Raw genomic sequence first — 25,115 nt, 5'->3', positions numbered from 1 at the left:
TCCGTATTGACATGGGATGCTTTATATAAATGTCAGTGGTTAGGCTGTCATAAACCACAGTCTTAGAATGTTTGTTTCTGTTAAATGGTGTGCTCTTTGATATTGATTACATGTACTAGTGATAGTTTCTAGGTAAGACAGCATTTTTAAGATTTACACTTGCAAGAACTGCTGGTATCAACAGTTTATGCCAAGATTAGGTTAACTTTTTCCCTTGCACTGTAAACTGCTGTATTGAACTTGTTGTGTTTTTGTGTTTTACAGTACAGTTTGTTACCAATTAACATTTATGTATACAGCAAATAATTTCTTTTCTGTGCTGTATGGTGTATAAAGTTAATTCAACTGGAAGCTGTGAATAGTAATTTTATTGAGTAAAAGGAAATCGTACACCAGTTAGACTCTTAGCATAGGCAGTGCTATTTATGAAACTGCCATAGACCCTGCTATGTATAAAAGATGATTCCTCTGAAAAGAGAACAGTACAGGCCACATATAATATCCCAAGAATTATTTAGAAATTTGTGGAATAGAAAAGAGCATTGATGAGGTGGGTTAGTGTTCAATCTTGAGTAATTCTTTGCACGACAGCTTTTGAGAGGTGTTGTGTGGTTCATTAATTTTTTGTGTTGTATTTTGCATAATGTAAGTGTGCTTAGCAGACTTGAGGGGGCTTTTCAAGCAAGACTGCCATATAAACCTTCCCCTTAAATGCTGCAGCCAGCTCTGTTCTTGATGCCTCTCACATGCCAAGGCTTCACCAGCTTGGCCTAATGCTAGAGGCAGCTGTTACCAGTGAGGTATCAATGTTGACACCTTAACTTTGCCCTGCTGTGCTTATGTCTGCATAGCCACTTCCCTGACAGTTCATTCACTATCCACTTCATACCTAGTATGATAGATGGACTACTCCCATAATTTGACTGTTCATATACCTAACACCTACCTGCTCAGTTTATGTATGTGCTGCTAGCTCTGCCAAGTTCCCAGACTGCTCCCTTATGCGATTGATCGCTGCTAACCTCTACTGCATGCTCTTCTGCTGACCTGTGTGCTCCCACATCAGTCTGTTTCACTGGCTAAACCTGATGTCACCACTCCTGTGACCGGTTATGCAATGCCTTGTCTTTTGAATATGGCTGTAGTTTTACTGAGCTCTGGTTCCATATCATCCAGACCTTGCCTAGCTAAAGGAAAATATTTATTTGGGATGAATCTTACCTACTGTTAAAGGTAGCTTATATCTCCGCGACGATAGGCGTGTCGGCATTCAAACAAAAGATTGAATGGCTGCGTGGATGACTGTCTTGACTGTCTAGTACACCTGTTCTCCATCAGGTGTGTTTCGAATGGTTTAGCTAGTCAGAATTCTCCTTGCCACCATTGTGTATAGTGCTTGTTGGTATTTTGTGGCTGTTTGCTGCTATCACGGTACCGTACATTGATTTTCCCTAGAATGCCTCCACTGGATCAAGGCTAAGAATGTCAGGTTCTGTAGGAATGATTACTGTATTGGCAGGATGTTGATTTTTTTTAGGAGGTATCATATACAGTGTTTGTGCCATCTGCAATAGTATAGTGTTGTCCTGAGAATAAGATGTGAGGAAGTATAGGAAGAGAAGGGAAGCAGATAGATTGCAAAGGCAATTAGTTAGTTAGGTTATCAGTATGTCATTTCTCCCCCTTCTCCAGGTCCTTCGTCTGTAGTTATCCATACTCAGTCTAGGCTTTTCCTTTGCTAATGCTTTAATTAGTAATAATGAGACTTCCTTGTTAGCTCTGCCTTCCACGCCCTTTCGGTTCAGGAATAATGTGTTGGGAATTTAGAACAGAACATAGCCTAAACCTTATTTTGGTTAGCACAAGGTTTGTCTGAATTGGTTAGGGAACTGGTCTGGGTCCCCCCATAGTGTGCAATCATTTTCATGGACCTTTATAAGAGGTAAGGTGTCGATGCCCGAGCCCATCTGTAGTCCGAGCTCAGGACTCCCTGCGACGGTTGGAAGAGTCCGCTGCCAGGGAACCTGATCGATTCTCGGGGCAATGTGGTCTGTGGCCTCCGTCACCTGCCTCTCCATTTTTCATGCTCTTGAGTCTCTTATAACGTGTTAGCCGAAAGATCGGTTTGGTAAACGTCAGTCTGCGCTACGTATGCTACTTGTACCTACATCAGCACCTAGTATGAGGTTAGCACCAATAGTAGTAAATATATAGGTAGAGGGAGTCCCCGGTTTTCGGAAGCATCGGTTATCGGCTATCCGGTTTATGGCACTTGTCTAGCGACGACGATAACCGGGTTTTTTACACCGATTCCCGGTTATCATCACTGATAACCGGTTATCGGCGCTGATCACTGGTTATCGGTGACACTAATCACCAGTGATCAGCGCCGATAACTGATTATCAGCACCGATAACCGATTATCGGCACCGATAACCGATTATCGGCACCGATAACCGATTATCGGCACCGATAACCGATTTTCGGCACCGATAACTAGGAATCAGTGCTATTATCGCCAATTTTCGGTTAGCGGCAATTTTCGGTTATCGTCATGCCGTCAGAAACGGAACCCCACCGATAACTGGGGACTGCCTACTGTACAGTGTACAGTACAGCAGACAGTTTTATTAATAAAAATGTGTCTGTAGTGAGTTGTACTTTTTCTGATGTTATGTCGACTCAGTCGATTGTTTAACCAATCTCTTCATCTTTTGCTCTTTCTAAATCCTTGTCTGCTAGCCTATTCTTTTTTCTCCATCAAAATGCACTTGTTCGTTCTTTACTTGCTTTTTTCCGCTATCGGTGAATCTCTTACTTCTGCCTTGATTAATGTATTTCTTTCCAAATCTACCATGGGTACAGTATCTCCTGTTGTTTCCAAGCTAGATGTTATTCTAGCTACTTAGCTTTCTAAGGATGTGTCATATGGGAGTGCTCTTGAGTCTGTTGACTCACTTTCAGAAGGGACTAGAGAGAAATCGTAACTCCTCTTCCCCTTGTCTCCCAATATTTCCCATTTTCTTGGGCATCTCGTTTTCTTTCGGTCAGCTGACTAACGTGGGCTCAGATGAGTTGCTTCAGACTGCGTTTCCCTGTCTCCCTTTCATCGAGCCTCGGATACGATGCAGGTGCTCAGCTGGTGTCACCTCATGTCTCCTGCTGTTGCTTCCTGTTTTCCGCTACTGCCACCTGTCTCCCACTGTCGCTTCCTGTCTCCTGCTGTCACCCTCTGATGGAAGAAGAGTTTGATTAGGTGGATCTCCTTCAGTTTGATCGGTGTTTACTGGAGAGTTGTGCTTCCAAATGTCCTCATTTAGTTAGGAAAGAGACCACATAAAGAATAGGTCTTGGTTGCCTTTGAGTATTTCGGTGCCCTTTTAAGTATAGGTAGAAAGAGAACCCAAGCTTTCTCCTTCAGTTAGAGTGCATTTCGTAAGTTTTCTCTTACTCTGGCGCACAAAGCTCCCTTTAAGTCTCTTGGGGCTTGTCTTCTGGTTTTTTATGAAGTCACAGAGCACTGCCTCTTGTGATACAGGTGCTTAATTAGTGCATAAATTGTCTCCGGTCGAAGATTCAGTTTTCTATATCTCTTTCCTGTTAAGAGACACTCGAGACTAACAAGTGCTTTGGACATTCTGAGACAAAGTTTCAGTTTAGGTTGTCGAAGTTTATCTTTTATTGAACTTTTGCTTGGTATAATTGCCTCTTCTCTGTGTCAGCTTAGAGAGTGTGAGGCAACAGCTTATTGTTTTTGTGGTGCCAGCTTAGGGAGTTTGTGTAGCCAGATTTAAGTGTTTTTGGCACCAGCGGCAGTTAGCGAGGAAGTGTGTTTGTTTTTAACTTGCACATTCAAACCCATTTCTGATGCTGGAGGCTAATGTTCTTATGCTTATACTATCTTGGTTTGGAAGAAGTGAGAACACTTATCCTCTTATCTCTAGTAAAGGTTTATGCTGCACAGGCTAAGGCAATTAGGGAGGATATATTGGTACAAGTCTTATCTTATACCTTTTTGGGGATCAGTTCAGGCCTCAGGCCAATTGCAGGCCTCCTGGCATGCTTGGAGAGACTTAGAAACAGAACCTTAAGTGTTGGAGGCACTGAAGGTTCATGTTGTCCAACTCAGTTGACAGTATTCCAAAGGCCAAGGATTGCTTGCTTCACCTGGCTCAGTCTCTGTGCATTATGATTTTCAGTCAACTTCCCTAACTTCTCCTCATTCTCATCTGGTGATGTAGGGATGATACTGGCAATTTGCAGGCTTGACTGTCAGAAGGCAAATAGGCACTTGCTTCTTGAAGAATTTTAGCTCTTAAGGAAGCTTCCTATGTGGTAAGGGCTTTCTTTGTTAGGAAAAATGGCCTCACTGGAGAATCTGTCAGAATGATCAGGCTCAGTTACGGTGTACAGTCCCAGCATAAGAGATTACAATTTACAGATAATGTTCATTAATCTAGGGCCATCATTGTCACCAGGTTCTGTAGGAGGGATGCTGAAACTAAGAGTTGACCATTTTATTCTTAAACCTATGTCCAGGTTTTGTTTTTTCCCTAGGTCGTGTAACACAAAGTCAAGAATTTTGACAAGTGTCGTTACACTTACATACATCACGGTATTGTCAACACTACACTGGTAAAGCTTGCAAGACATCAGGTCGGTGGAAAGACCATCGTAGATGCCTAACAGGTTTATCCCTGGTCAGAAACTAAGTCATAGTGGAAAGATTGCATCTTTGAGGGAAATGAACAACATGGTGTTGGTTTGATAGTTCATTCTATGGAAGGACAGTGTTTTTGGCAGTTGAGGATTCAGGAAGAACAAAACTACCTATAGAGTGGCCATTACATTCGCAAGGTTGACAGTTGCTGTGGGATTAGAGGAGGGCCAAATGTGGATAGGAACAACCAGTCGATTACTACTCCGTTGAGGGCCCTCAGGCTTGAGCAGTGGATTTGTTTCTTTAAGTTAGGCCTGATTCAGACTCATAGGCCTTCCCCCTCTATGTACTCTAAGGAAGTATTGAGGAAATTTCAAGTTCGAGAATTGCCCAATGACTCCTGTAGAGCTCTAGTAGCCTCAGAGCAAATGATTTTTTAACTTTCTAGCGCTCTCGGTAGATGTCTCTTATTCTTCTGTTAAGGGAAAATCAACTCAAACTACAGAATTCCATGCACTTCCACTAACTTCTGCATCTCACACTTTTAACTGCTTGGAGATGTTCAACTGTCTCCTCCCAATAAAGGGATTTTCAAAGGTATCATGGATTCTATCCTTAAGTAGAAAACAGTTGTGGCCTTGTGTCAGGAGTAGCAGTTTGTGTATTGCTGAGGGTGCTGTTCTAGAGGAATTTTCAGCACCTGTAACTTTGTAGACATCAAGTTTCCCTGCTTTCTTAGATATAGTAAGAGTTTTCACTATCTACTTTCAAGGTTATCATTCAATACTTTCCTCTGTATTGTGGCATGTGCTATGATTCCTCTGTATTGCGGCATGTGCTATTAGAGATGTCTGACAATCAGCAGCTCAAGGTGTTGAGATTGGTTGAGATTGAAGCCCTACAACTCAGTATGAGTCTCTCTCTGGAATGTAAAAGAGTAAATTTATTGCAAGCATTTTCTTTAAGGCTGTTGTAAAGGGAATGCTATTTTATCTTTTTGCCATAGAGCTGAGAATGATGTTAAGGTCAAGTTTTTCTGTGAACGGTAAGAATTCCAATTTAACCTATCTGGTGGGGAAGAAGAGGAAGCACTTCTGTGCCCTGTTGGGGCAATTAAACCTTATTTAGATAGATTAAGCCTGGAAGAGGCAGTTAACCTTTTGTTTTGTGATTTCAGAAACCTAGAACATCTTTGTCAAAGGTTAAGCCTGGAGGAGGCAAAGTTAACCTTTTGTGTTGTGGTTTTAGAAAACCTAGAATGTCAGTGTCAAAGGTTATGCCTGAAAGAAGCAAAGTTAACCTTTTGTTTTAAGGTTTCAGGAACCTAGAACGTCATTGTCAGAGAACATGAGGTTATCATTGATATATTTGGTTAGGGTAGTGCATGAGAACTAGTTACATACCATACCTTGTACCTTTATTGAAGGTAAAAAGTCATAATGTGAGAGCTGTTGCAACTTCATTTAGTTTTATGACAATTTGTTGCTTGAGGATGGGATTAATGCGGCACAGTAGAAGTGTGGTTTGGTTTTGGCCTCTCACCACCTTAAGTATGCAGAATTATGTGTGAAAACAGTAAAGCCCTTAGTCTGCTACTAGTAGTGGGTAAAGTCTTTTCCTGAACCGAAGAGGGAGCAACCTTTTAGGCTCATTGTTTTAAATCCTGGGTGTTAATATTGTGGGGAGCATGTACTGTATGGGAGCATACCTTTATATTTATCATAAAGGTATTTATTTTTGGTGACTCATTTTATAGGGCTTTTGGACCCAGGCACAGGGCTCCCCTCATGCTGCTTCTGTTTCGTTCTGGCTGAATTGAAGTGGTTTTCTCTGCAAGGCTGCTCTTCACTGCACACACATGAGAGCCTTGCTCTGAATGGAATCCAACTTCTGGCGGCAGTAAGATCCAGAAAGGATTCCAGATCAGGTAAGAATGTTTTGGGTTTCATGCAAGAAACCTATAGCTCGGTTGGCTGTGTGGATTTTGTCTAGCTGCACCACCCACCATCCTCTTCTCAATATGGAAATCAGCTATCTTTAGCAGTAGGTAAGGGGTACTCACCTACTGTTAAAGAAGACCTCACCCAGCCTCCCCACAACTGATTGGGCTGCCAAGGAGAATTCTAACGAGCTAAAACATTCGAAACACACCTGGTGGAGAACAGGAGTACTTGACAGTCATCCGGGCAGCCATTCGATCTTTTGTTTGAATGCCGACTCGCCTATCTGTGCAGAGACATAGGTTATCTTTAATAGTAGGTACGTATCCAAATAATGAATTTTATCATGAAAATTTATATTTTGCTTTGATGTGCAGTGGTATGCAAGATCATCTTCACCAAGTGATTTTTTTCTGTATGCGCTGTTTTTCTCCCAGCTGCTCTGCCAGTTTCAACAGCTGTATTTGCTACATTGTGTGCTCCTGCAGTTTCCTTTGACTGGTCCTGCATTTTTGTTGTCACTTTTGCCCCAACCACTTCCAGTTTTGCTGTTGCGCTAAGCTGTGATTCATGCTGTGGCCCATTTGAGCTCAGGTGCCACTATCTCTGCTTTACTGCTGCACTGATTACCAGTCATGTTACTTTCTGCTATTCCTGCAGCGTTAATTACAAGTCCTGTTGTTTTATGTAGTGCAGTTATCTGGTCCTGGTGCTACTTCAGTGCCTGCTGTTGACGTTAATGGATACACAGTCCTTGGGTTGTTTGCTGTGCCTGCTGTTCTAACAGCCACTGTTCCATTCCCAGTTCTGTGCTTGGAAACTGCTTAGTTGGTTTTCAACCAATCTTGGCTTCAACAGCAGCGTGGATGCTCATCCTGACATAGGATTGCAGAAGTATCCAGACATCTGTTTGGTTCAAACTGTGAACAACAGGACTTGGGCAAGGCAAGGTCCATTTCTAAAGCCTGTGCCAGTATTTTTACTGGAAGCTCAACCAAAGAAGTGAGTTTGTTTCTATCCTTAACCATGGCAATAGACATAATGACAGCATTAGTGGGTCATTCAGCAAACATACTATTGGTTATGAGTGTCAGCCGAGTCATTGCTAGGACACCTGCCTTCCTTGTAGAAACAACTAGGTACCAGAGGACCACTTCAGGATGAAGTCCCTTTGGTTGCAACTTATTATGCTTTGGCTGACTGTGGTTCTCTCATTTGGTGAACTTGTCATCTTTGAAATATCTATTAGCTGTCCATCTCTGAAGTTTCTATTAGTTCACTAGTGATGGCGGGACCAATGGCACTGTTCCTCTTTTCTTGAGAGCTTCAGAACTATATTACTTGTTTTCATAGTTGCAGTCCTCCTTGGTCACCTGTTTAGAAGTGGATGTGAAAAAGTAGCGCAACTTGTTGGAATTAAATGATGGTTTCCATGCACTATTTTTATTTATGGCATTGTTAAATTTGTCAGATAGTTTCAGCAGACAACTCCATCAGAGCAACTAACTTCAGGACCAGGAAGGGACACAATTCAACCCTCCTTGTCAGTTAACAATGGAGACCTTTAACTGATATAAGCTAAGAAGAGTCAAGATTATTTCAAGGTTTGTGTTAGGTATGTGAAACATTATGGCTGTCAACCTCAGCAACCTGAAAGTTAACACCATGCTTTGCAGGAAAGTAGCCTTTCCTTCATATGGTCAGATCAGAAAAATTAAGTTCAGAGTGTCTAGCTACTCTAAGATAACACTGGTCACTCCACTGTGGTCTTAGCCTGACTGGTAGGTACATCTCCATTAGCTGCTAAAAGACCATCCCAGAAACTCCTAAAAATAAGCTCTGTAAGCAGCCTCTCTTCAAAGTTGAGGTTGTCAGTCCACTCAATGCCCCAGTTGCTGTGGCCATGGACTTCAGTAATCTGTGCCTTGAGAAGAAACTGTTAATGTATGTGTTAAAGGGATTCAGTGACCTTATCTCAAGTATTTGAACTCAAGTAGGACCTCCAATGAGCTAAGTTAAATGTGGATTCTTCACCTTCTTTCCATAGAGTACACTTTCATATTAGCATTTGCATCTTTAAAGCATGTAAGCTAGTCACCATGTAGGTTAAATCTTTCAGCGTGTTTTTTGTGCTTGAGTTTATTACATGGCTCAGAAAGGCAGTAGTCAAACCACACCACTGGCCCAATTGCTGACCTGACTATAGGGTTTGCATATACAGTGGACCACCACCTTTGGTTACTGAGAGCCTTCCATGACACTCTGAGGATGATGAAACTTTGAGAGTGGTTGATTCCAGAATTGCCATCATTGAATTTTCTGAGAGCATGTTTCCAAGAATACAGTGACCTTCTGAATAATGAAGTTCTTCAGACATGTGCAGAAGTGGTTAGAGTGACTGTTCATGAGATTGGGCCTTCAGCTTCCACAGCCTTCAAGAGGAATTAGAGTTTAAGGTCATCGTAAATGTAGTTAAGCATAAGGAGTTGGTGTTATTCATCATTCTGTGCCTTTACTAGAGATGTGCTCTTCATTGGTTTAAGCTTCTATATCTCTTCAAAATGGTTTGTTGATTCCTGCACCTTGTTGAAGTTTCACAGAGTGTAATTATTACCTTACTCATGAGGGCTTTATTCACAACACCCAATTAGATTACATTTGGCTCTCTTCCTGTTCACAGAAGCTGGGACTATAAACTTCCCAGTCTGTTACCTAAACAGCAGTTAAGGCTAATTATGATTGATGGTTTTGACATGAAACACTGGAAGTTTATAATATAATACTAATATTTCCTATAAATCCTCAAGTCATAAAAGTATCTTATTTGCTCTGTCAGTCATTTTATGTGAAAGAATATTGAGTATGAGGTGCTCAGGCATGAACGGTCTTTCTCATTTTTTGTTTTTCCTATCTTTAAGAATCAGAAGATGTAGTGTATAAGGCTAATTATGATTAATGGCTTTATTTAAAAACAATAGTCTGTGGACTACTGTACACATTTTATATAATTTAGAATATGATCTGCTTAAATAAATTACATTGTTCATGGAATTTAGTACACAAATTTAAATATTAGGTATCCTAGGGATATGTGAAATGATGAGGTATTATTGTTATAATTATTATTATTATTATTATTATTATTATTATTATTATTATTATTATTATTATTATTCAGAACATGAACTGTATTCACATGGAACAACCCCATAGGGGCCATTGTCTTGAAATTCAAACTTCCCAAGAACATGGTGTTCTTTGAAAGAACTAACAGCCCTTCGTTGGCTGAGTCAGTTGAGCTTCAGACTGTCACTCGATGGGCCGGAGTTCAGTTCCCCCGGCCGGCTGATGAAGAGTTAGAGGAATTTATTTCTGGTGATAGAAATTAATTTCTCGCTATAATGTGGTTCGGATTCCACAATAAGCTGTAGGTCCCGTTGCTAAGTAATCAATTGGTTCTTAGCCACGTAAAATAAGTCTAATCCTTCGGGCCAGCCCTAGGAGAGCTGTTAATCAGCTCAGTGGTCTGGTAAAACTACTGTAAGGAAAGAACTAACAGAAAGTAATAAGAAATGCAGAAAGAAGAGGTCAGTATTAGAGAAGAAAAAATAAATAAGTAAATAAGTAGATAAAAATATAAGTACATTATTAAAATACACGGAGAATTGGAGAATTGTTTATGGTAGCAATTTGTTGGGCAGGATGTTCAAGAGATGTCAGTCAGTGACCCTTATCTTGTACAGCCACACCAGTTGTGCTATGACAGTTATTAGCATATGGCACTAACCAGTCACTTAACCAGACTTCCATACTTATTAGTCAGATCATTATGATGGTTGTTTTTGACAATACTTCAGTTGAGGCTAGAAATTATATGGAATCAATGGTAGCACTTGTATATCTTGAATGGTAAAGAATAGGAAAAACTACAGAGACTTTGTTGCTTGATGGAATGAAAAAGTGGGCACCGTAGTTCCGGATAAGGAGAGGAGCTTCTGTACAACAGGCTCCATGAAACTGAGTACACATCACAGCAAGCTAGGGAGACACCCGGAACTCCACAAAGTTGTTACTAAATATTAAAACTTATAGTATTTTGTCATTTGGTAACTGTGCTTTCTGTTACATGCACATGCAGCATTGTCAGTATTTTATAGTTTGCTAAAGAAAGGGATATTACCTACTATACTTGGAGTTCCCAAAGTCTACTGAGCTTCCTGTGATATATGCCAAAATTACTGAAGCCAAATGTACTTTGAATTGCTGTACATAAATGAGAATCACACTTCTACAGTAGAATAACACAGGGCTTGCTGCGGCAATCAGATAGTTACTTCCTTTTAAACCTTTTTATAGTAATATACACAACTTTTATCCTTCGTATTTTTAAGAATTATAGTGTACACATACATTTTTCAAATGTTCATCCACAGTCAGTAATGCACTATGCACCCTAAAAGCATTTTCCTGTTAAACAAAATCTGTAGATCACACATCAACAAAATAATTTACAGTTTTCACAGTACTAATGGTTTACCTAATGACTACATCATTATTGGAATCTAGGACAGGCAGTCTGGGTTATGTCTGGGGTTCCGTTCCTGAAGTGTGACGTAAGCTGGAATATGACGTAAGCTGGAACACTACATTAAGAAATTACTAAAAATGAGAAATAAAGTGATGAAAGCCTTACCTTTAATCCTTTGGTTGTCTTGAAAACTTCCTAATTGATTTATCTTGCTTCTGGTGAGGTGTGGATCCATGATCTTGTAGAATTTCCTCCAACAATGTAAAAATATTCTTCAGATGCCTTAAGACTGAAATGACGTAACCTTGGAACATCTGCTGTGACCCGGAACAGATATTTTGATTAATATACTTGAAAAGCGCCGCAAACTTGGAACAACATAAGCTGAGGCTGATGTAACCCAGGGACTGCCTATCAGTAAAAGCACACTCTAAGATGGCTGTGAACACAAACTCTTAAAACATGTTCCAACAGTGGATGCTCTAAACCCGCAAGGAATGTGGTGTAGAGAGATTTTTTTAAAATAAACCTTACCTCTCCATTATATAGCTTTTGCTTCTTTTCGCCAGTGGTAGTTCGACAGATTGAAACAAAAAACGAGAGCACTCAGTTTTCTATGAATATGTCTTCTATCCATCTACTTCCCCCACCCTCCACCAGGGGCTGATAGGTACAAACACTCATAGCTGGTCAGTCTACTTCTGTTGCTGGTTTCGGTAGGAGGTCCACAGATTGTTATTGTACTCGATTTTTTGTTGGTTTGTTTTTGGATGTTCTTTTAATTTTTGAATATTTGTTCAGTAAGAACATGTAAGGTAAGAGTTGCCGTAATAGGCATTACTCCAGTTTTATTAGACCCTCATGACATGCTTTTACTGAGGGAAAGGTTATTATTGGATAACTATAAGAATCAAAGTTGAACGAAATGCGGTAATTGATTGTGAATGGAGAGAGCTTGTTAGGTTGTAGAAACAACAATAGAGGCTAATATTTGTAAGACTAGAGTTACAGGGATGCATGTTTTGTCTGCTTCCCCATTTAGTAGGCAGTTCCCGGTTAATGGGGGGGGCGGGTTTCCGTTCTTGGCCAAGCGCCGATAACCGAAAATCTTTGTTAACTGGAACATCACAATAATTTCGGTAATAAATGGCATTTACAATGCTTTAAGCATGATGAGTGCCGATAAACCACTTAACAGCACCAGTTATGGTTATTGGCACTGATGAGCCGCTATACTAGTGCCAATAAACCGCTTACCAGCGTCGAAAATCACTCAATGGCACCGAAAATCTGGTTAACAACGTCGTTAGCCAACTATCATAAAGCCGGAAACACTGTTACTGATGCTGCCAGTAAGCAGGGACTACCTGTAATTGGTTAGGCCCTCTGTTTCTCTTTAATCTGTTACTCCAAATAGTTTCCCATCGATTCAGGGCATTAGGTTTGATAGGATGGAATTTTTTTTTCTCCCCACATTGGAGGAAGGGTCAGTGCCCCTGCTTTTCTCTTGCCCTGTCCTTGGCACATCCTGTCTTACTCCCTAATGGCTTGGGGCAACAGGGAACCGGGACGTGTCAGAAAGCGGTGCAGATATGTTCCTGTTGTCTTCTTCCTCTGTTTGGTCTGGTGTCTGCAGCTCTAGTTCCGACGTGAGTGATGCCAGTTCTGGTGTTAGTGGCTCCAAGCAGCATCCAGGGTTAGCGGCACCAATTTCAGCATTACCGGTGCCAATTTCAGTGTTACCTGTGCCAAGTCTGGTATTAGCAGCACCAGTTCTGGCACCAGAATTCCTTCTTTGATAGGATCACTCAGGTAAGAATAAGAGGAGTCTCCTGACATTTTCCCTCTTTAATTTTACCATATCAGATTGGCTTGGGAGCAGTGTTGCTTCGACTCTTTCTGGTAGTACTTAAGCGAGTTTTAGCTACTTCTGCCTGGTAGTAAGCTTTTGCTTTGATGAGTTTCACTTCAATCCCCTGTAGCTAAGAATCTTTTGCGGTCTATGGCTAGTATAAGTACCAGGTTCTAGTGAGAAGCATAGACTGCCTTCTGCTTCCCATGTATCGTGGCTTTTTTCGGCTAGGGCGATGGTGCAGTTTTGACGCACCAGTAGCCTGTGTCTAGCATAAATTTGTGCATTTTGCCACAATGCCGCGTTCTTGCACGCCTTTTGTCGACCCGCCTATTGCCGACCCGCCTATTGCCTGTGTGTTGATCGCTTGCGTGCCTATGGCTTGTGTGCTAATAGCATATGGGCGTATGACTTGCACACATATGGCATGTGTGCCTGTTGTGTGTGCACCTATCTTGTGTGCCCCTATTGTTTGTGCACTTATGGCTTGCGCTCAGATTGCTTGTGTCTCTTTCATTTGTGCACTTACCATATGCGCTCATATGCTTATTGCTTGTGTGCCTATTGCATGTGTGGGTTTCGGTTGTGCATCTATCAACTGCATTCCTATCACATGTGTCTATTGTCGGCACATCATTAACCTGTGTGCTTATCGCCTGTGCACCTGTCTCCTGCTTGACTATCGTCTGCCTATAAAGATTCTTGGCAATGCACTATTTTGGCTTCCATTTCAGTAGGCAGGTGGTTGCCGTTAGTAGTCTCAACATTCTGTTTCGGGGATTTCGATTCTTTTTCCAGTTGCAGGAGTTTCTGTTGGTAAACAGTTGGTTACTGTTTCATTTTTTTCTGATTCCCCCATAGCTTAGGAACATTCTCATTATTGCGAGATTTTCCTGATCAGAATTTAGAACATTTCCAACCTAGTCAGTTTCTTTCTTTGGCAAGAGGCCAGTTGCTTGTGCTTCTGTCAGGAGAGGTTAAAGTATGATTATATAGATATAGAGCCTTCATTTGAGCTGTATTTCATTCGGTTTGGCTTGCGTATGTTCAAGGCTTTAATGCAGTTAATGGAAAGGAAGCCTCTCAGAAGATTTTTTTTCTTTCTTGCCTCCATATATAGGAGAAAGAGAACTATTTCGTAATCTGGTGGTCTCTTTCCAAATCTGCAGGTAGCATTGGGGAAGGGCTAGTCCCTGTGCAGGTTTTTGATTTTGGAGTTAAAGATATTCGTACTGTTCAGGGTTTTCTTGCATAGAAAGTTTCGCCTTTATTTGTGGCGTCTATCGCTGCTGTCCGTTTCCAAGAGGTTTCAGCCCTTATAGGATTTTTTTTAAACAAAGCAGAGGTCTTCTCATCAAAGTCATGTGATTTTGGGGATTCTTTTTGACCTGGCAAGAATCAGGCTTGGGTTCTTTCCTGTTACCTGAACATGGGACCACAGGTGGTCTCTTATCAGATTCGATGTCAGTTTAAGCTCTCATGGGAAGAGAGACCCAGTTCTTTAGATGCCTCAGTGTAGGTGTGGGGCGTGATTATGGGAGATCTAAAATTTCAGGAGTTTAACCAGTATTGGAAGAGGTCTGTTACACTTTTAATCCGGAATTCTTAGCAATCAGAGGAATTCAAGCAGTGTGTATGTAGAGTAAAGCACAAGTAGCGATGTTATCAGACAAGCAATCTAACCTACTTTAGTTGTATTTATGTACACATATATGTATGGTTTACATAATGTATAGATTTTTCTATATACAGTATATAAACCTGTGAAATGGCAAGAGAATTCCAAGTGTTGCAAAATATTGGCTTTTGCATTGAAGATACTAGTCTTTTGTTCCTGACCTAGGTTGAGAGCAAAAATATCTATTTTTAGGCATTTCCCTTCTCAGGTTGTTAAATGCAGACTAGACCTTATTTAAAGGTAATAAGGTTGATGCTTTTATGCCATATAATGACAGTTAGAGCTTTCTCAAATAGATTTAGCGTATTAGAGACGATATTAATAATTTTAGGTTAAGGAGGAGCGAAAACAACTAATTTTAAATGCACTGCCCTTTTCTCCAGTATTTGGTCAAATTAACACATGTAACCTCATCCTGAGTTATTATCTTACTGGAGGTAATTATTCATCATGAAAATTTTAGTGGATGTACTCAGCTGCTGAGTAAATAATAGGAACGGAAGGGGCTCAGCATCCAGAGGTTGGCTGTAAACAGTGGGCTGTGGACATCCCCTGTTATGAACCTGTTGAGACTAAGGGTAGTTTTCTTTTTGCCAGTTTTTTTTTTTTTTTTTCACCAGTGCAAGGTCCTCTAGCTTGGGCAGGAACACCAAGCTGTTCCCTGTTAAGGTCTAGACCGTAATGCATTTCCTACTTTTGTTAGATCTCAGAAAGTTGTCTCTTGGTGCTGATTACCCCAGGTGACCAGGGAAGACTGGGTTTCCATTTTCTTTCAGTGGTGGATGCAAGCAACCAAGAGATGAAAGGTTTCATCACAGTCCCACAAGCTACAGATGGCTGTGTGGTATAGCCCATGGTTCTGGTGAGCTCAAGGCGGGATCTCACAGTAATGCCATTATCAGTGCTGATAGAGAATCTATTAACCCTTAAATGCCGAGCCTCAATTTACAAAAACGTCTCCCGTATGCCGGCGGCGTTCAGTGAGTTAGCGCCGAAGTGGAAAAAGTTTTTTCAAAAAATCACAGCACGCTTAGTTTTTAAGATTAAGAGTTCATTTTTGGCTCCTTTTTTTTGTCATTGCCTGAAGTTTAATATGCAACCATCAGAAATGAAAAAAAATATCATTATCATATATAAATATTGGAATATATGACAGTGAAAAAAAAAAAATTATATAATTGTATACAAATCGCACTGTAAGCACAATGGTTAAAGCTAATGAGTTAATTTTTTTTATTTGTATTGTACACTAAATTGCGATGATTTTGGTATATAACAAATTGTAAAACGATCAAAGCAACACAGAGAAAATATTATCACAAAATGATGAATGAATTGTGAACGAGCGGACGTAAAAAAATGTTTTTTAAAAATTCACCATAAATCGAAATATTGTGCTAGAGACTTCCCGTTTGTTGAAAAATGAAGCTAATTGATTGAATATTACTAGTCTGTAAGTGTTTTAGCTTATTAATTGCAGTTTTCACCATTATTTCGTCGAGTTAAAGTTGGCCGAAAAGTCGAATTTTTTTATTTATCGTGATTTATATGTAAATATTTCAAAACTGATAAAAGCTACAACCATGAGTTATTTTCTGTTGTATTGTACATGAAATTGCGCACATTTTCATTTATAAAACTTTATGTAACAACTAATATAAAACGGTGCAAATATTACGACAACGAGACGAAAGAATTTCTGAGATGTTCGGCCGAGTTACCGCGAGACGTAAGGAAAATGTTTTTTTAAAAATTCACCATAAATCGAAATATTGTGCTAGAGACTTCCAATTTATTGCAAAATGAAGGTAAACAATTGAATATTACTAGAATGTAAAAGTTTTAGCTTACAATTGTGTTTTTTACCATTTCGGTCGAAAGTTAAAGTTGACCGAAGGTTGAAATTTTGGCAGTTATCGTGATTTATGTGAAAATATTTCAAAACTGATAAAAGCTACAACCATGGGTTGTTTTTGTTGTATTCTACATGAAATTGCGCACATTTTCATATATAAAAGTTTATGTAACGACTAATGTAAAATGATGCAAACATTACGACAACATGATGAAAGAATTTCTGAGATGTTCGGCAGAGTTACCGCGCGCAGACGTAAGGAAAAGTTTTTTTTTTTTCAGAAATTCACCATAAATCGAAATATTGTGCTAGAGACTTCCAGTTTGTTGCAAAATGAAGGTACATGATTGAATATTATTAGAATGTAAGAGTTTTAGCTTATAATTGGGTTTTTTTACCATTTCGCTCGAGTTAAAGTTGACCGAAGCTTGAAATTTTGGCAGTTATCGTGATTTATATGAAAATATTTCAAAACTGATAAAAGCTACAACCATGAGTTATTTTCTGTTATATTTTACATGAAATTGCGCACATTTTCATATATAAAACTTTATGTAATGACTAATATAAAACAGTGCAAACATTACGACAACATGACGAAAGAAAGAATTTCTGGCGCGGACGTAAGGAAAAGTTTTTTCAATAATTCACCATAAATCGAAATATTGTGCTAGAGACTTCCAATTGGTTGCAAAATGAAGGTAAATGATTGAATATTACTAGAATGTAAGAGTTTTAGCTTACAATTGCGTTTTTTACCATTTCGGTCGAGTCAAAGTTGACCAAGGTTGAAATTTTGGCAGTTATTGTGATTTATATGAAAATATTTCAAAACTGATAAAAGCTACAACCATGAGTTATTTTCTGTTGTATTGTACATGAAATTGCGCACATTTTCATATATAAAACTTTATATAACGGCTAATATAGAACAGTGCAAAAATTACGACAAAATGACGAAAGAATTTCTGAAATTTTCGCCGAAAGTTACAGCTGCTGGCGTAAGAAAAAGTTTTTTCAAAATTCACCATAAATCGAAATATTGTGCTAGAGACTTCCAATTTGTTGCAAAATGAAGGTACATGATTGAATATTACTAGAATGTAAGAGTTTTAGCTACAATTGCGTTTTTCGACCATTTCGGTCGAAGTCAAAGTTGACCGAAGGTTGAAATTTTTTGTAGTCGACGTACGGTACGTCCACTTGGCACCCAACAGACAATTTTAGTCGACGTATGATATGTCCAGTAGGCGTTTAAGGGTTAATTGATTCTACCAACACCAGTGCTCAGGGTGTAAGTCATGGTCCCACATTAAGGGGTTTTTTCCAACACAAATACCTCTATAAACAACATGGTTAGGTTTCTGTTGTTTTTCAAGTATGAGGGAACTTCTTGGTAGCAGCCTTTAAGGCTAAAAGGCCATATTGGCTTTGGCTAAGGCTTGTCTGAGGACAATACCATCTAGATGTTTTTCAAGGCATTAAGGTGGAGTTTCCCAGGTCTCAGCTACGTACTTTATCTTGGAATCTGTATGCTGTTCTTCAGTTCATTATTTTGTCATTCTTTGCACTGTTTAGATCAAGCTCCTTGTAAAGAAGCTTCTATGGAAACTTCACAGTAGCCCTAGACACAGCTGAAGAGTGAGAGAGCCATAATCTTAGTCAGATAAGGTAGGCTTTGTGAAAGACAAGGCAATTATTTTTGCCTTATTTTGGGCTAAGTACAGTTTTGGGCTAGGCCCTTACAACAGTCTCTTTACCTAGCTGGGAGTCACTAGGGCTTTAGGAACTTGACCCTTTGGGGGGTCCAGTACTTCCTTTATGAATTGTTGGAATTGCAGTAAAAGGATTAAACCTGATGTAAAGATTCTGTGTTAGTGATTCAGGAACCAGAGCTTCCGAAAAGTAGGAATGTCATGTCCTTTTCATTAGGTCTTTGATTAAGGACTTTCATGCTAATTTCTACCCTTAATGGAAGGTAAGATACTGAAGTTACTCAGTGGCATGCTATGGTTTATCTTCATGGTGTAGAGATTAAATAAAATTATTGCAGAGCATTAACTCCTCTGGTTTGTTCAGGGGATATTATTTCCTGAATCAGTAGGTAGCCTTTTTTGACCTACTGCTTTTTAAACCTGGTTGTGGTTTTTGGGAAACTTGGAGGTACTCATTGTTGAGTATTAGAAGTACAGTATACTTTTTTGTACATATGTACAGTACTTGTTAGTTATCCATCATTGGCTCTGCAGGGTTTTGGACAGTAACCCTAACCCCCCTTCTGTTAGAGGGGGCACCCTCCAAAGAGAACTCAGCTAAATTCATTATAAGGATCTCGTACCTGAGTAACAATCCTCCTAAGGTGGCAGTGATGGCAGATGGATTGTATTTGCTGAGTAAACAAACACTTGTTTTGTACAAAATATTTTGTTACTAAGTAGCCTTTAAAGTTTTGGCTGATTTCACTTTGCCACCTCCTTATTCAAATGTGGGAATCAGCTACAAGTGGAGAGTTAAGGTACATTTCAGAAATATAAATACTTAATTTAAGATTCATTTTTTAAATACCTCTCCATTATATAAATTGCCCTCCCTACCTCCCCACATTCAAAGTGGACAGAAGTAGACTGACCAGCTACGAGTGTTGGTACCTATCGGTCCCATGGTGAGGAGTGGGGGAAGTAGATGGATATTTATAGAAAGCTGAGTGTTCTCTTTTTTTTGTTTCATTCTGTTGAAATACCACTGGCGCGGAACTAAAAGCTATATAATGGAGAGGTAATTATTTAAAAAATGAACCTTAATTATATATATTTTGGTACCTACTTGGGAATAGGTGAAATGATGGCATGAATAGTAATTATGTTATATGAAATACATTTATTCAGGATAGATAATCTTAAGGTATGTCACTGAATGGAGGGGCATATAGGCTTATATAGTGTGAGTGTGTTTGATCATTAGAATTGTAACCTTTTGCATTATCTTTGTTTTTTCAAAAATTTTTTTGTCTTGTTTTCATGATTTTTTTTTTTTGTTTTTAGAGACAGCAAGAGTATGCAGTAGCTAGATTAAGAATATTAGGCGACTCGGGGGACTCAGAAGATGGTAAACCTAAACCAATACAACAAAAATCTCTGGAACAGGTACATTATGGTTTGTTTTTTCATTTTGCATAGTTGCATTGGTCTATAGCTGAGAGTTTTGGCTCAATGGCTTGATTAATTTTTATCCATTACCTTTGGCCTATTCCCATATATATGTCCAGCTTCTTAAACTTCACCTGGCTCTAATTTCCCCATCACATTTAAGAACAAATCCTGCTTGTGGGCCCTATGAGTCTAGGAACATGAATTGCTTGTTAGTCAGCTTGATGGTATTACATTCAGTAGATTATTGTGGATAATATTACACTTAGTGGATTAGTGTGTGTGTGTGTATGTGTAGCCTTTTACCATCCTTTGCATGTTAGAGACGTACTGTTGTATTCCTACATAATTGCAAACCTTCACATGTATCACAGTAAATCTTAAACACATGGTGTGACAGTGGTTAGACAAGCCCAGGTGATAAATACCAACTATGCTAGCACTTCTTGACTGCAAAAGTTGAGCTTGTTCCATTAAGGAGCGCTTCCTATGAAACAGCATTTAATTATTGATTCTTCTGAAATCCTTTTGTTGGTAACACTTTTCTCTGCCTTAGCAAATCATTCATGACAGTTCTGTTATCAGTTCTGTAAATATCAAGTCACTGTCAGTACAGTATTTTTGTTTTTCCTTTGTTCAATAAGGGTGATTAAAAAATGTATACTATTTTATCATAGTGTAATCCAGATAAAATTACACATACTAGCATGCATTAATTTGTCTTTTTTCTAATCAAAGTATATTTCATGAGAAAACAGCTTCACCATCATAAAATAATCTTCATCATTGACATTTTTACATTAACCCCTTTATGGTGATTGACATAAAGTGAGCTCACCACTCTTCTGTTTTGTGCTTTTCTGTGTGGACTCTTTTGCTTCATCTACTCCCTTTTTCCATGATTTCCTGGCCCTTCTTATAGATCTCTCCTATTACTTCCATATCTTTTTCTGGCCTACTGTTTGTCTTCCCTTTTCATCAAACTCCAAACCACCCTGTCTTTGAGAGCAGCCATTTTTTCCAGCCTGCTGATACCACATCGCTTGGCCATTTCCTCATTTGTAACACTCTTCCTGCAGTACTCCAGTCATGAATCTTGGCAGTGCCTGTGCGATCTGTTCTGCTGAATAGTACAGGCCCTATTTTCCCATCACAAGTCATTTATCATCCAACTAGTAGGAATTTTATATTTACCAGTCTAGCTCTCTCTCCAGTTCATCTGTACTGCAGCTGTTCTGCCACTTTTCTGTCAACCTGTGCTTCACAGTCCATTGTGTCCCCAAAGTTACAGAAATGCTTTACATCATGTAAGATGTGCTCATCTGTCACAGTAGGGTTCTCACTGTATATTTTGTAATCCTGATTGGATGGTGTGGCACCATCTGTTGCATTTGGCACATAGTACAGAATTTACCGTACACCTTTCCAATAACAACCTTGTGTCCATTTTCCTGATTTTACTTTTTCTTTTGCTTCCTCCTGAGTCACCATGAACTTTTTTTCTCTGTGTTGATTATCAGTGCTCTACTCTCCATTCGTCTCTTCATTTTAAACATTTCCACCACCTGTTCCCCAGATTCTACTGTTAACTCTTGCTCATTTGTATGAAGAAGCATCCTCTAAGCCCTCCCCCCTCCTTTTCTGCACCTTTTTTCAGTTCTTCCAGTACTTTAATAAACAGCAGAGTTCAGTGCTGAACTTTGATGGACACCAACATTTATCACTAATTCCTCCAATAAACCTGCCATGGTCTTCACTCTAGAGATAGTGTTTTGGCAGAGTAACATTACTAATTTAATGAGTTTTCTGGTACCTTATGCCTTCATATAACCCTTTCAGTTATTTTTTTCTGTGCTGTTAAATGTATTCTCAAGATATTGATGAGAAATTAGGCCAATTTTTTCAGTTATCTAAAGCTCAAAAAAATGTTCTGATTTTAAGAGAGAATTTTTGAATCTCAGCCTAGGAAGATAGAATATTACTGTATATGAGAGTTTAAAGTATGTTGCTTAAAATGCTACAATTTTGCTTTTGAAAATAATAAGGTATGAGAAACTGGTATACTGCCTGAGAGCTGGAGGATTGCAGCTATCATTGCAGTTAAACCTTGTAAGGGTGTCTTTGAATCCACTAGCAACAGACCAATTGCTCCAACCATTAGTGATTACAGACTTAGTGTTATGTGTCTTGCATTAGTAATTAACAGTATTGTAGAGGCAGTTTCCAGTAAAGAGCTCTCATTTTTTATGATCTCATTTTTTATGGTCTGGCAATCTGATGAGTGTGGTTTTAAATTTCCAACATCTAATACTGTTATCTTCCAGCTTACAAGACTTAGACCATCTGAAGAAGTACCCACTTTAAAAGGTACTATGAAAAGGAAGTGAAAATTAGGGCATGATATTTGACTCTTAAATCTGAAAAAGTCACCTTGTTTGAAATTGAGGGTTAAGAAATCTGAAAATGTTTCAAAAGTTATATCTGGTCTTAACTGGGGAGGAGATTAAAAGTCTTTATTGAGGTTGTACGATTTTTTGTATTGGTCCGAGCTTGAGTATGGCCATGAGATATTTCTTGTGCATGTCAAATTAAATTAAAATAACCTGATGCTGTATATGATATGAGCCTTAGGATATGTTGTTGTGCATTTAAACCCTTGCTTGCTGAGAGCATTTATGTAAATACTAATGAATTACCACTTGATTTGCAAAGGGGGGGTCGATTCTCACCGTATGCGTAGAATTAAATCATCACCCACTAACCCATCCTTCAGTGTTTTAAACTCTACCCCAACTAACCCTTCCTTCAGTGGTTTAAAATCTGCCCCAATTAACCCTTCCTTTAGTGTTTTAAAATCTGCCCCAACTAACCCTTCCTTCAGTGTTTGAAATTCTGCCCCAAACTAACCCTTCCTTCAGTGTTTTAAAATCTGCCCCAACTAACCCTTCCTTCAGTATTTTAAATTCTGCCCCAACTAACCCTTCCTTCAGTGTTTTAAATTCTGCCCCAACTAACCCTTCCTTCAGTGTTTTAAATTCTGCCCCAACTAACCCTTCCTTCAGTGTTTTAAATTCTGCCCCACCTAACCCTTCTTTCAGTGGTTTAAATTCTGCCCCAACTAACCCTTCCTTCAGTGGTTTAAATTCTGCCCCAACTAACCCTTCCTTCAGTGTTTTAAATTTTGCCCCAACTAACCCTTCCTTCAGTGGTTTAAATTCTGCCCCAACTAACCCTTCCTTCAGTGGTTTAAAATCTGCCCCAACTAACCCTTCCTTCAGTGGTTTAAAATCTGCCCCAACTAACCTTTCCTTCAGTGTTTTAAATTCTGCCCCAACTAACCCTTCCTTCAGTGTTTTAAATTCTGCCCCAACTAACCCTTCCTTCAGTGTTTTAAATTCTGCCCCAACTAACCCTTCCTTCAGTGGTTTAAAATCTGCCCCAATTAACCCTTCCTTCAGTATTTTAAATTCTGCCCCAAACTAACCCTTCCTTCAGTGTTTTAAAATCTGCCCCAACTACCCCTTCCTTCAGTGTTTTAAATTCTGCCCCAAACTAACCCTTCCTTCAGTGTTTTAAAATCTGCCCCAACTAACCCTTCCTTCAACTCTGCCCCAACTAACCCTTCCTTCAGTGTTTTAAATTCTGCCCCAACCCAAACTAACCCTTCCTTCAGTGTTTTAAAATCTGCCCCAACTAACCCTTCCTTCAGTGTTTTAAATTCTGCCCCAACTAACCCTTCCTTCAGTGTTTTAAATTCTGCCCCAACTAACCCTTCCTTCAGTGTTTTAAATTCTGCCTCAACTTACCCTTCCATCAGTGTTTTAAATTCTGCCCCAACTAACCCTTCCTTCAGTGTTTTAAATTCTGCCCCAACTAACCCTTCCTTCAGTGTTTTAAAATCTGCCCCAACTAACCCTTCCTTCAGTGTTTTAAATTCTGCCCCAACTAACCCTTCCTTCAGTGTTTTAAATTCTGCCCCAACTAACCCTTCCTTCAGTGTTTTAAAATCTGCCCCATCTAACCCTTCCTCAGTGTTTTAAAATCTGCCCCAACTAACCCTTCCTCAGTGTTTTAAATTCTGCCCCAACTAACCCTTCCTTCAGTGTTTTAAATTCTGCCCCAACTAACCCTTCCTTCAGTGTTTTAAATTCTGCCCCAACTAACCCTTCTGTCAGTGTTTTAAAATCTGCCCCAACTAACCCTTCCATCAGTGTTTTAAAATCTGCCTCAACTAACCCTTCCTTCAGTGTTTTAAATTCTGCCCCAACTAACCCTTCCTTCAGTGGTTTAAAATCTGCCCCAACTAACCCTTCCTTCAGTGTTTTAAAATCTGCCCCAACTAACCCTTCCTTCAGTGTTTTAAATTCTACCCCAACTAACCCTTCCTTCAGTGTTTTAAAATCTGCCTCAACTAACCCTTCTTCCAGTGTTTTAAAATCTGCCCCAACTAACCCTTCCTCAGTGTTTAAAAATCTGCCCCAAACTAACCCTTCCTTCAGTGTTTTAAAATCTTCTCCAACTAACCCTTCCTTCAGTGTTTTAAAATCTGCCCCAGCTAACCCTTCCTTCGTGTTTTAAATTCTCCCCCAAACTAACCATTCCTTCAGTGTTTTAAAATCTGCCCCAAACTAACCCTTCCTTCAGTGTTTTAAAATCTACCCCAAACTAACCCTTCCTTCAGTGTTTTAAAATCTACCCCAAACTAACCCTTCTTGCAGTGTTTTAAAATCTTCCCCAACTTTGCCTTCCACCAGTGATTTAAAATCTACCCCATCTAGCCCTTCTTGCAGTGTTTTAAAAGAAGTTAATTACCCAGAGGTTTACGATAAACCCTCCTGTATTCGCGGTCTCACGATTTGTGGACTCACCTCTTCGCGGAAAATTTGCCCTTTCGCGGTATTTTTCACCAAGAAATATTCATTAATTGCTGTATTTTCATATTTTCATGACTAAATGCACTTTTTGTGATAAAACTAATCAAATACTCAGGTATAAGCATTTTTAGAGTTTTTTCGTGTGTTTGACATGTCAAAATAGGCAGTTCTAAGTGTTTTTAGAAGGGTTTTAAGTATTCATGGATTTTAGCTATTCGCGTAGTTGGTTTAAAACTTGTGACCTTTTGCGAAGTACATTGAATGAGCAAGGAGATTGCATCTCTCATAAGATGCAAAATATCCAGGAAGTTAACCATCCTCATATCCCACCTTGGGTCGTATCTGAAATTTTTTGTGCTCAAAGTCCTTCTCAAAGAGTACTCCCATTGACGAGGTTAGTTTCAAATTCCCTGAATGTGTTAGTACTCGTTAAGATTATATGAAGCTATTTGTGGATGGTTCACTGTTGGAAAGGTATTAGATGTGTTGTTATCCACAAGGATGAATCATGTGTAGTTACCTCACTACCTCTGTATACACCATAGAGTTTATAGCAGTGCACCAGTGATTGCTCATCATGAC

At 39.3% G+C, this 25,115-nt stretch overlaps 1 protein-coding gene across 1 annotated transcript in view; it reads left to right on the top strand.

The window, feature by feature from the left end:
• Window positions 1–25,115, top strand: part of LOC136830374 (SUZ RNA-binding domain-containing-like) — a gene marked incomplete at its 5' end in the record, with an annotated part of 703,764 nt that overhangs the window by 660,930 nt on the left and 17,719 nt on the right. Inside the window, one exon of the mRNA XM_067089909.1 lies at window positions 19,555–19,656. Within this exon, the coding sequence (XP_066946010.1) occupies window positions 19,555–19,656 (102 nt within the window). The remainder of the gene's footprint in view (window positions 1–19,554; window positions 19,657–25,115) is intronic.

Source organism: Macrobrachium rosenbergii, chromosome 46 (genome assembly GCF_040412425.1).
Source record: "Macrobrachium rosenbergii isolate ZJJX-2024 chromosome 46, ASM4041242v1, whole genome shotgun sequence".
Classification (NCBI taxonomy): domain Eukaryota; kingdom Metazoa; phylum Arthropoda; class Malacostraca; order Decapoda; family Palaemonidae; genus Macrobrachium; species Macrobrachium rosenbergii.
The sequence above is the reverse complement of the archived record's forward strand: the minus strand, read 5'-3'. Positions and strand labels throughout refer to the sequence as shown.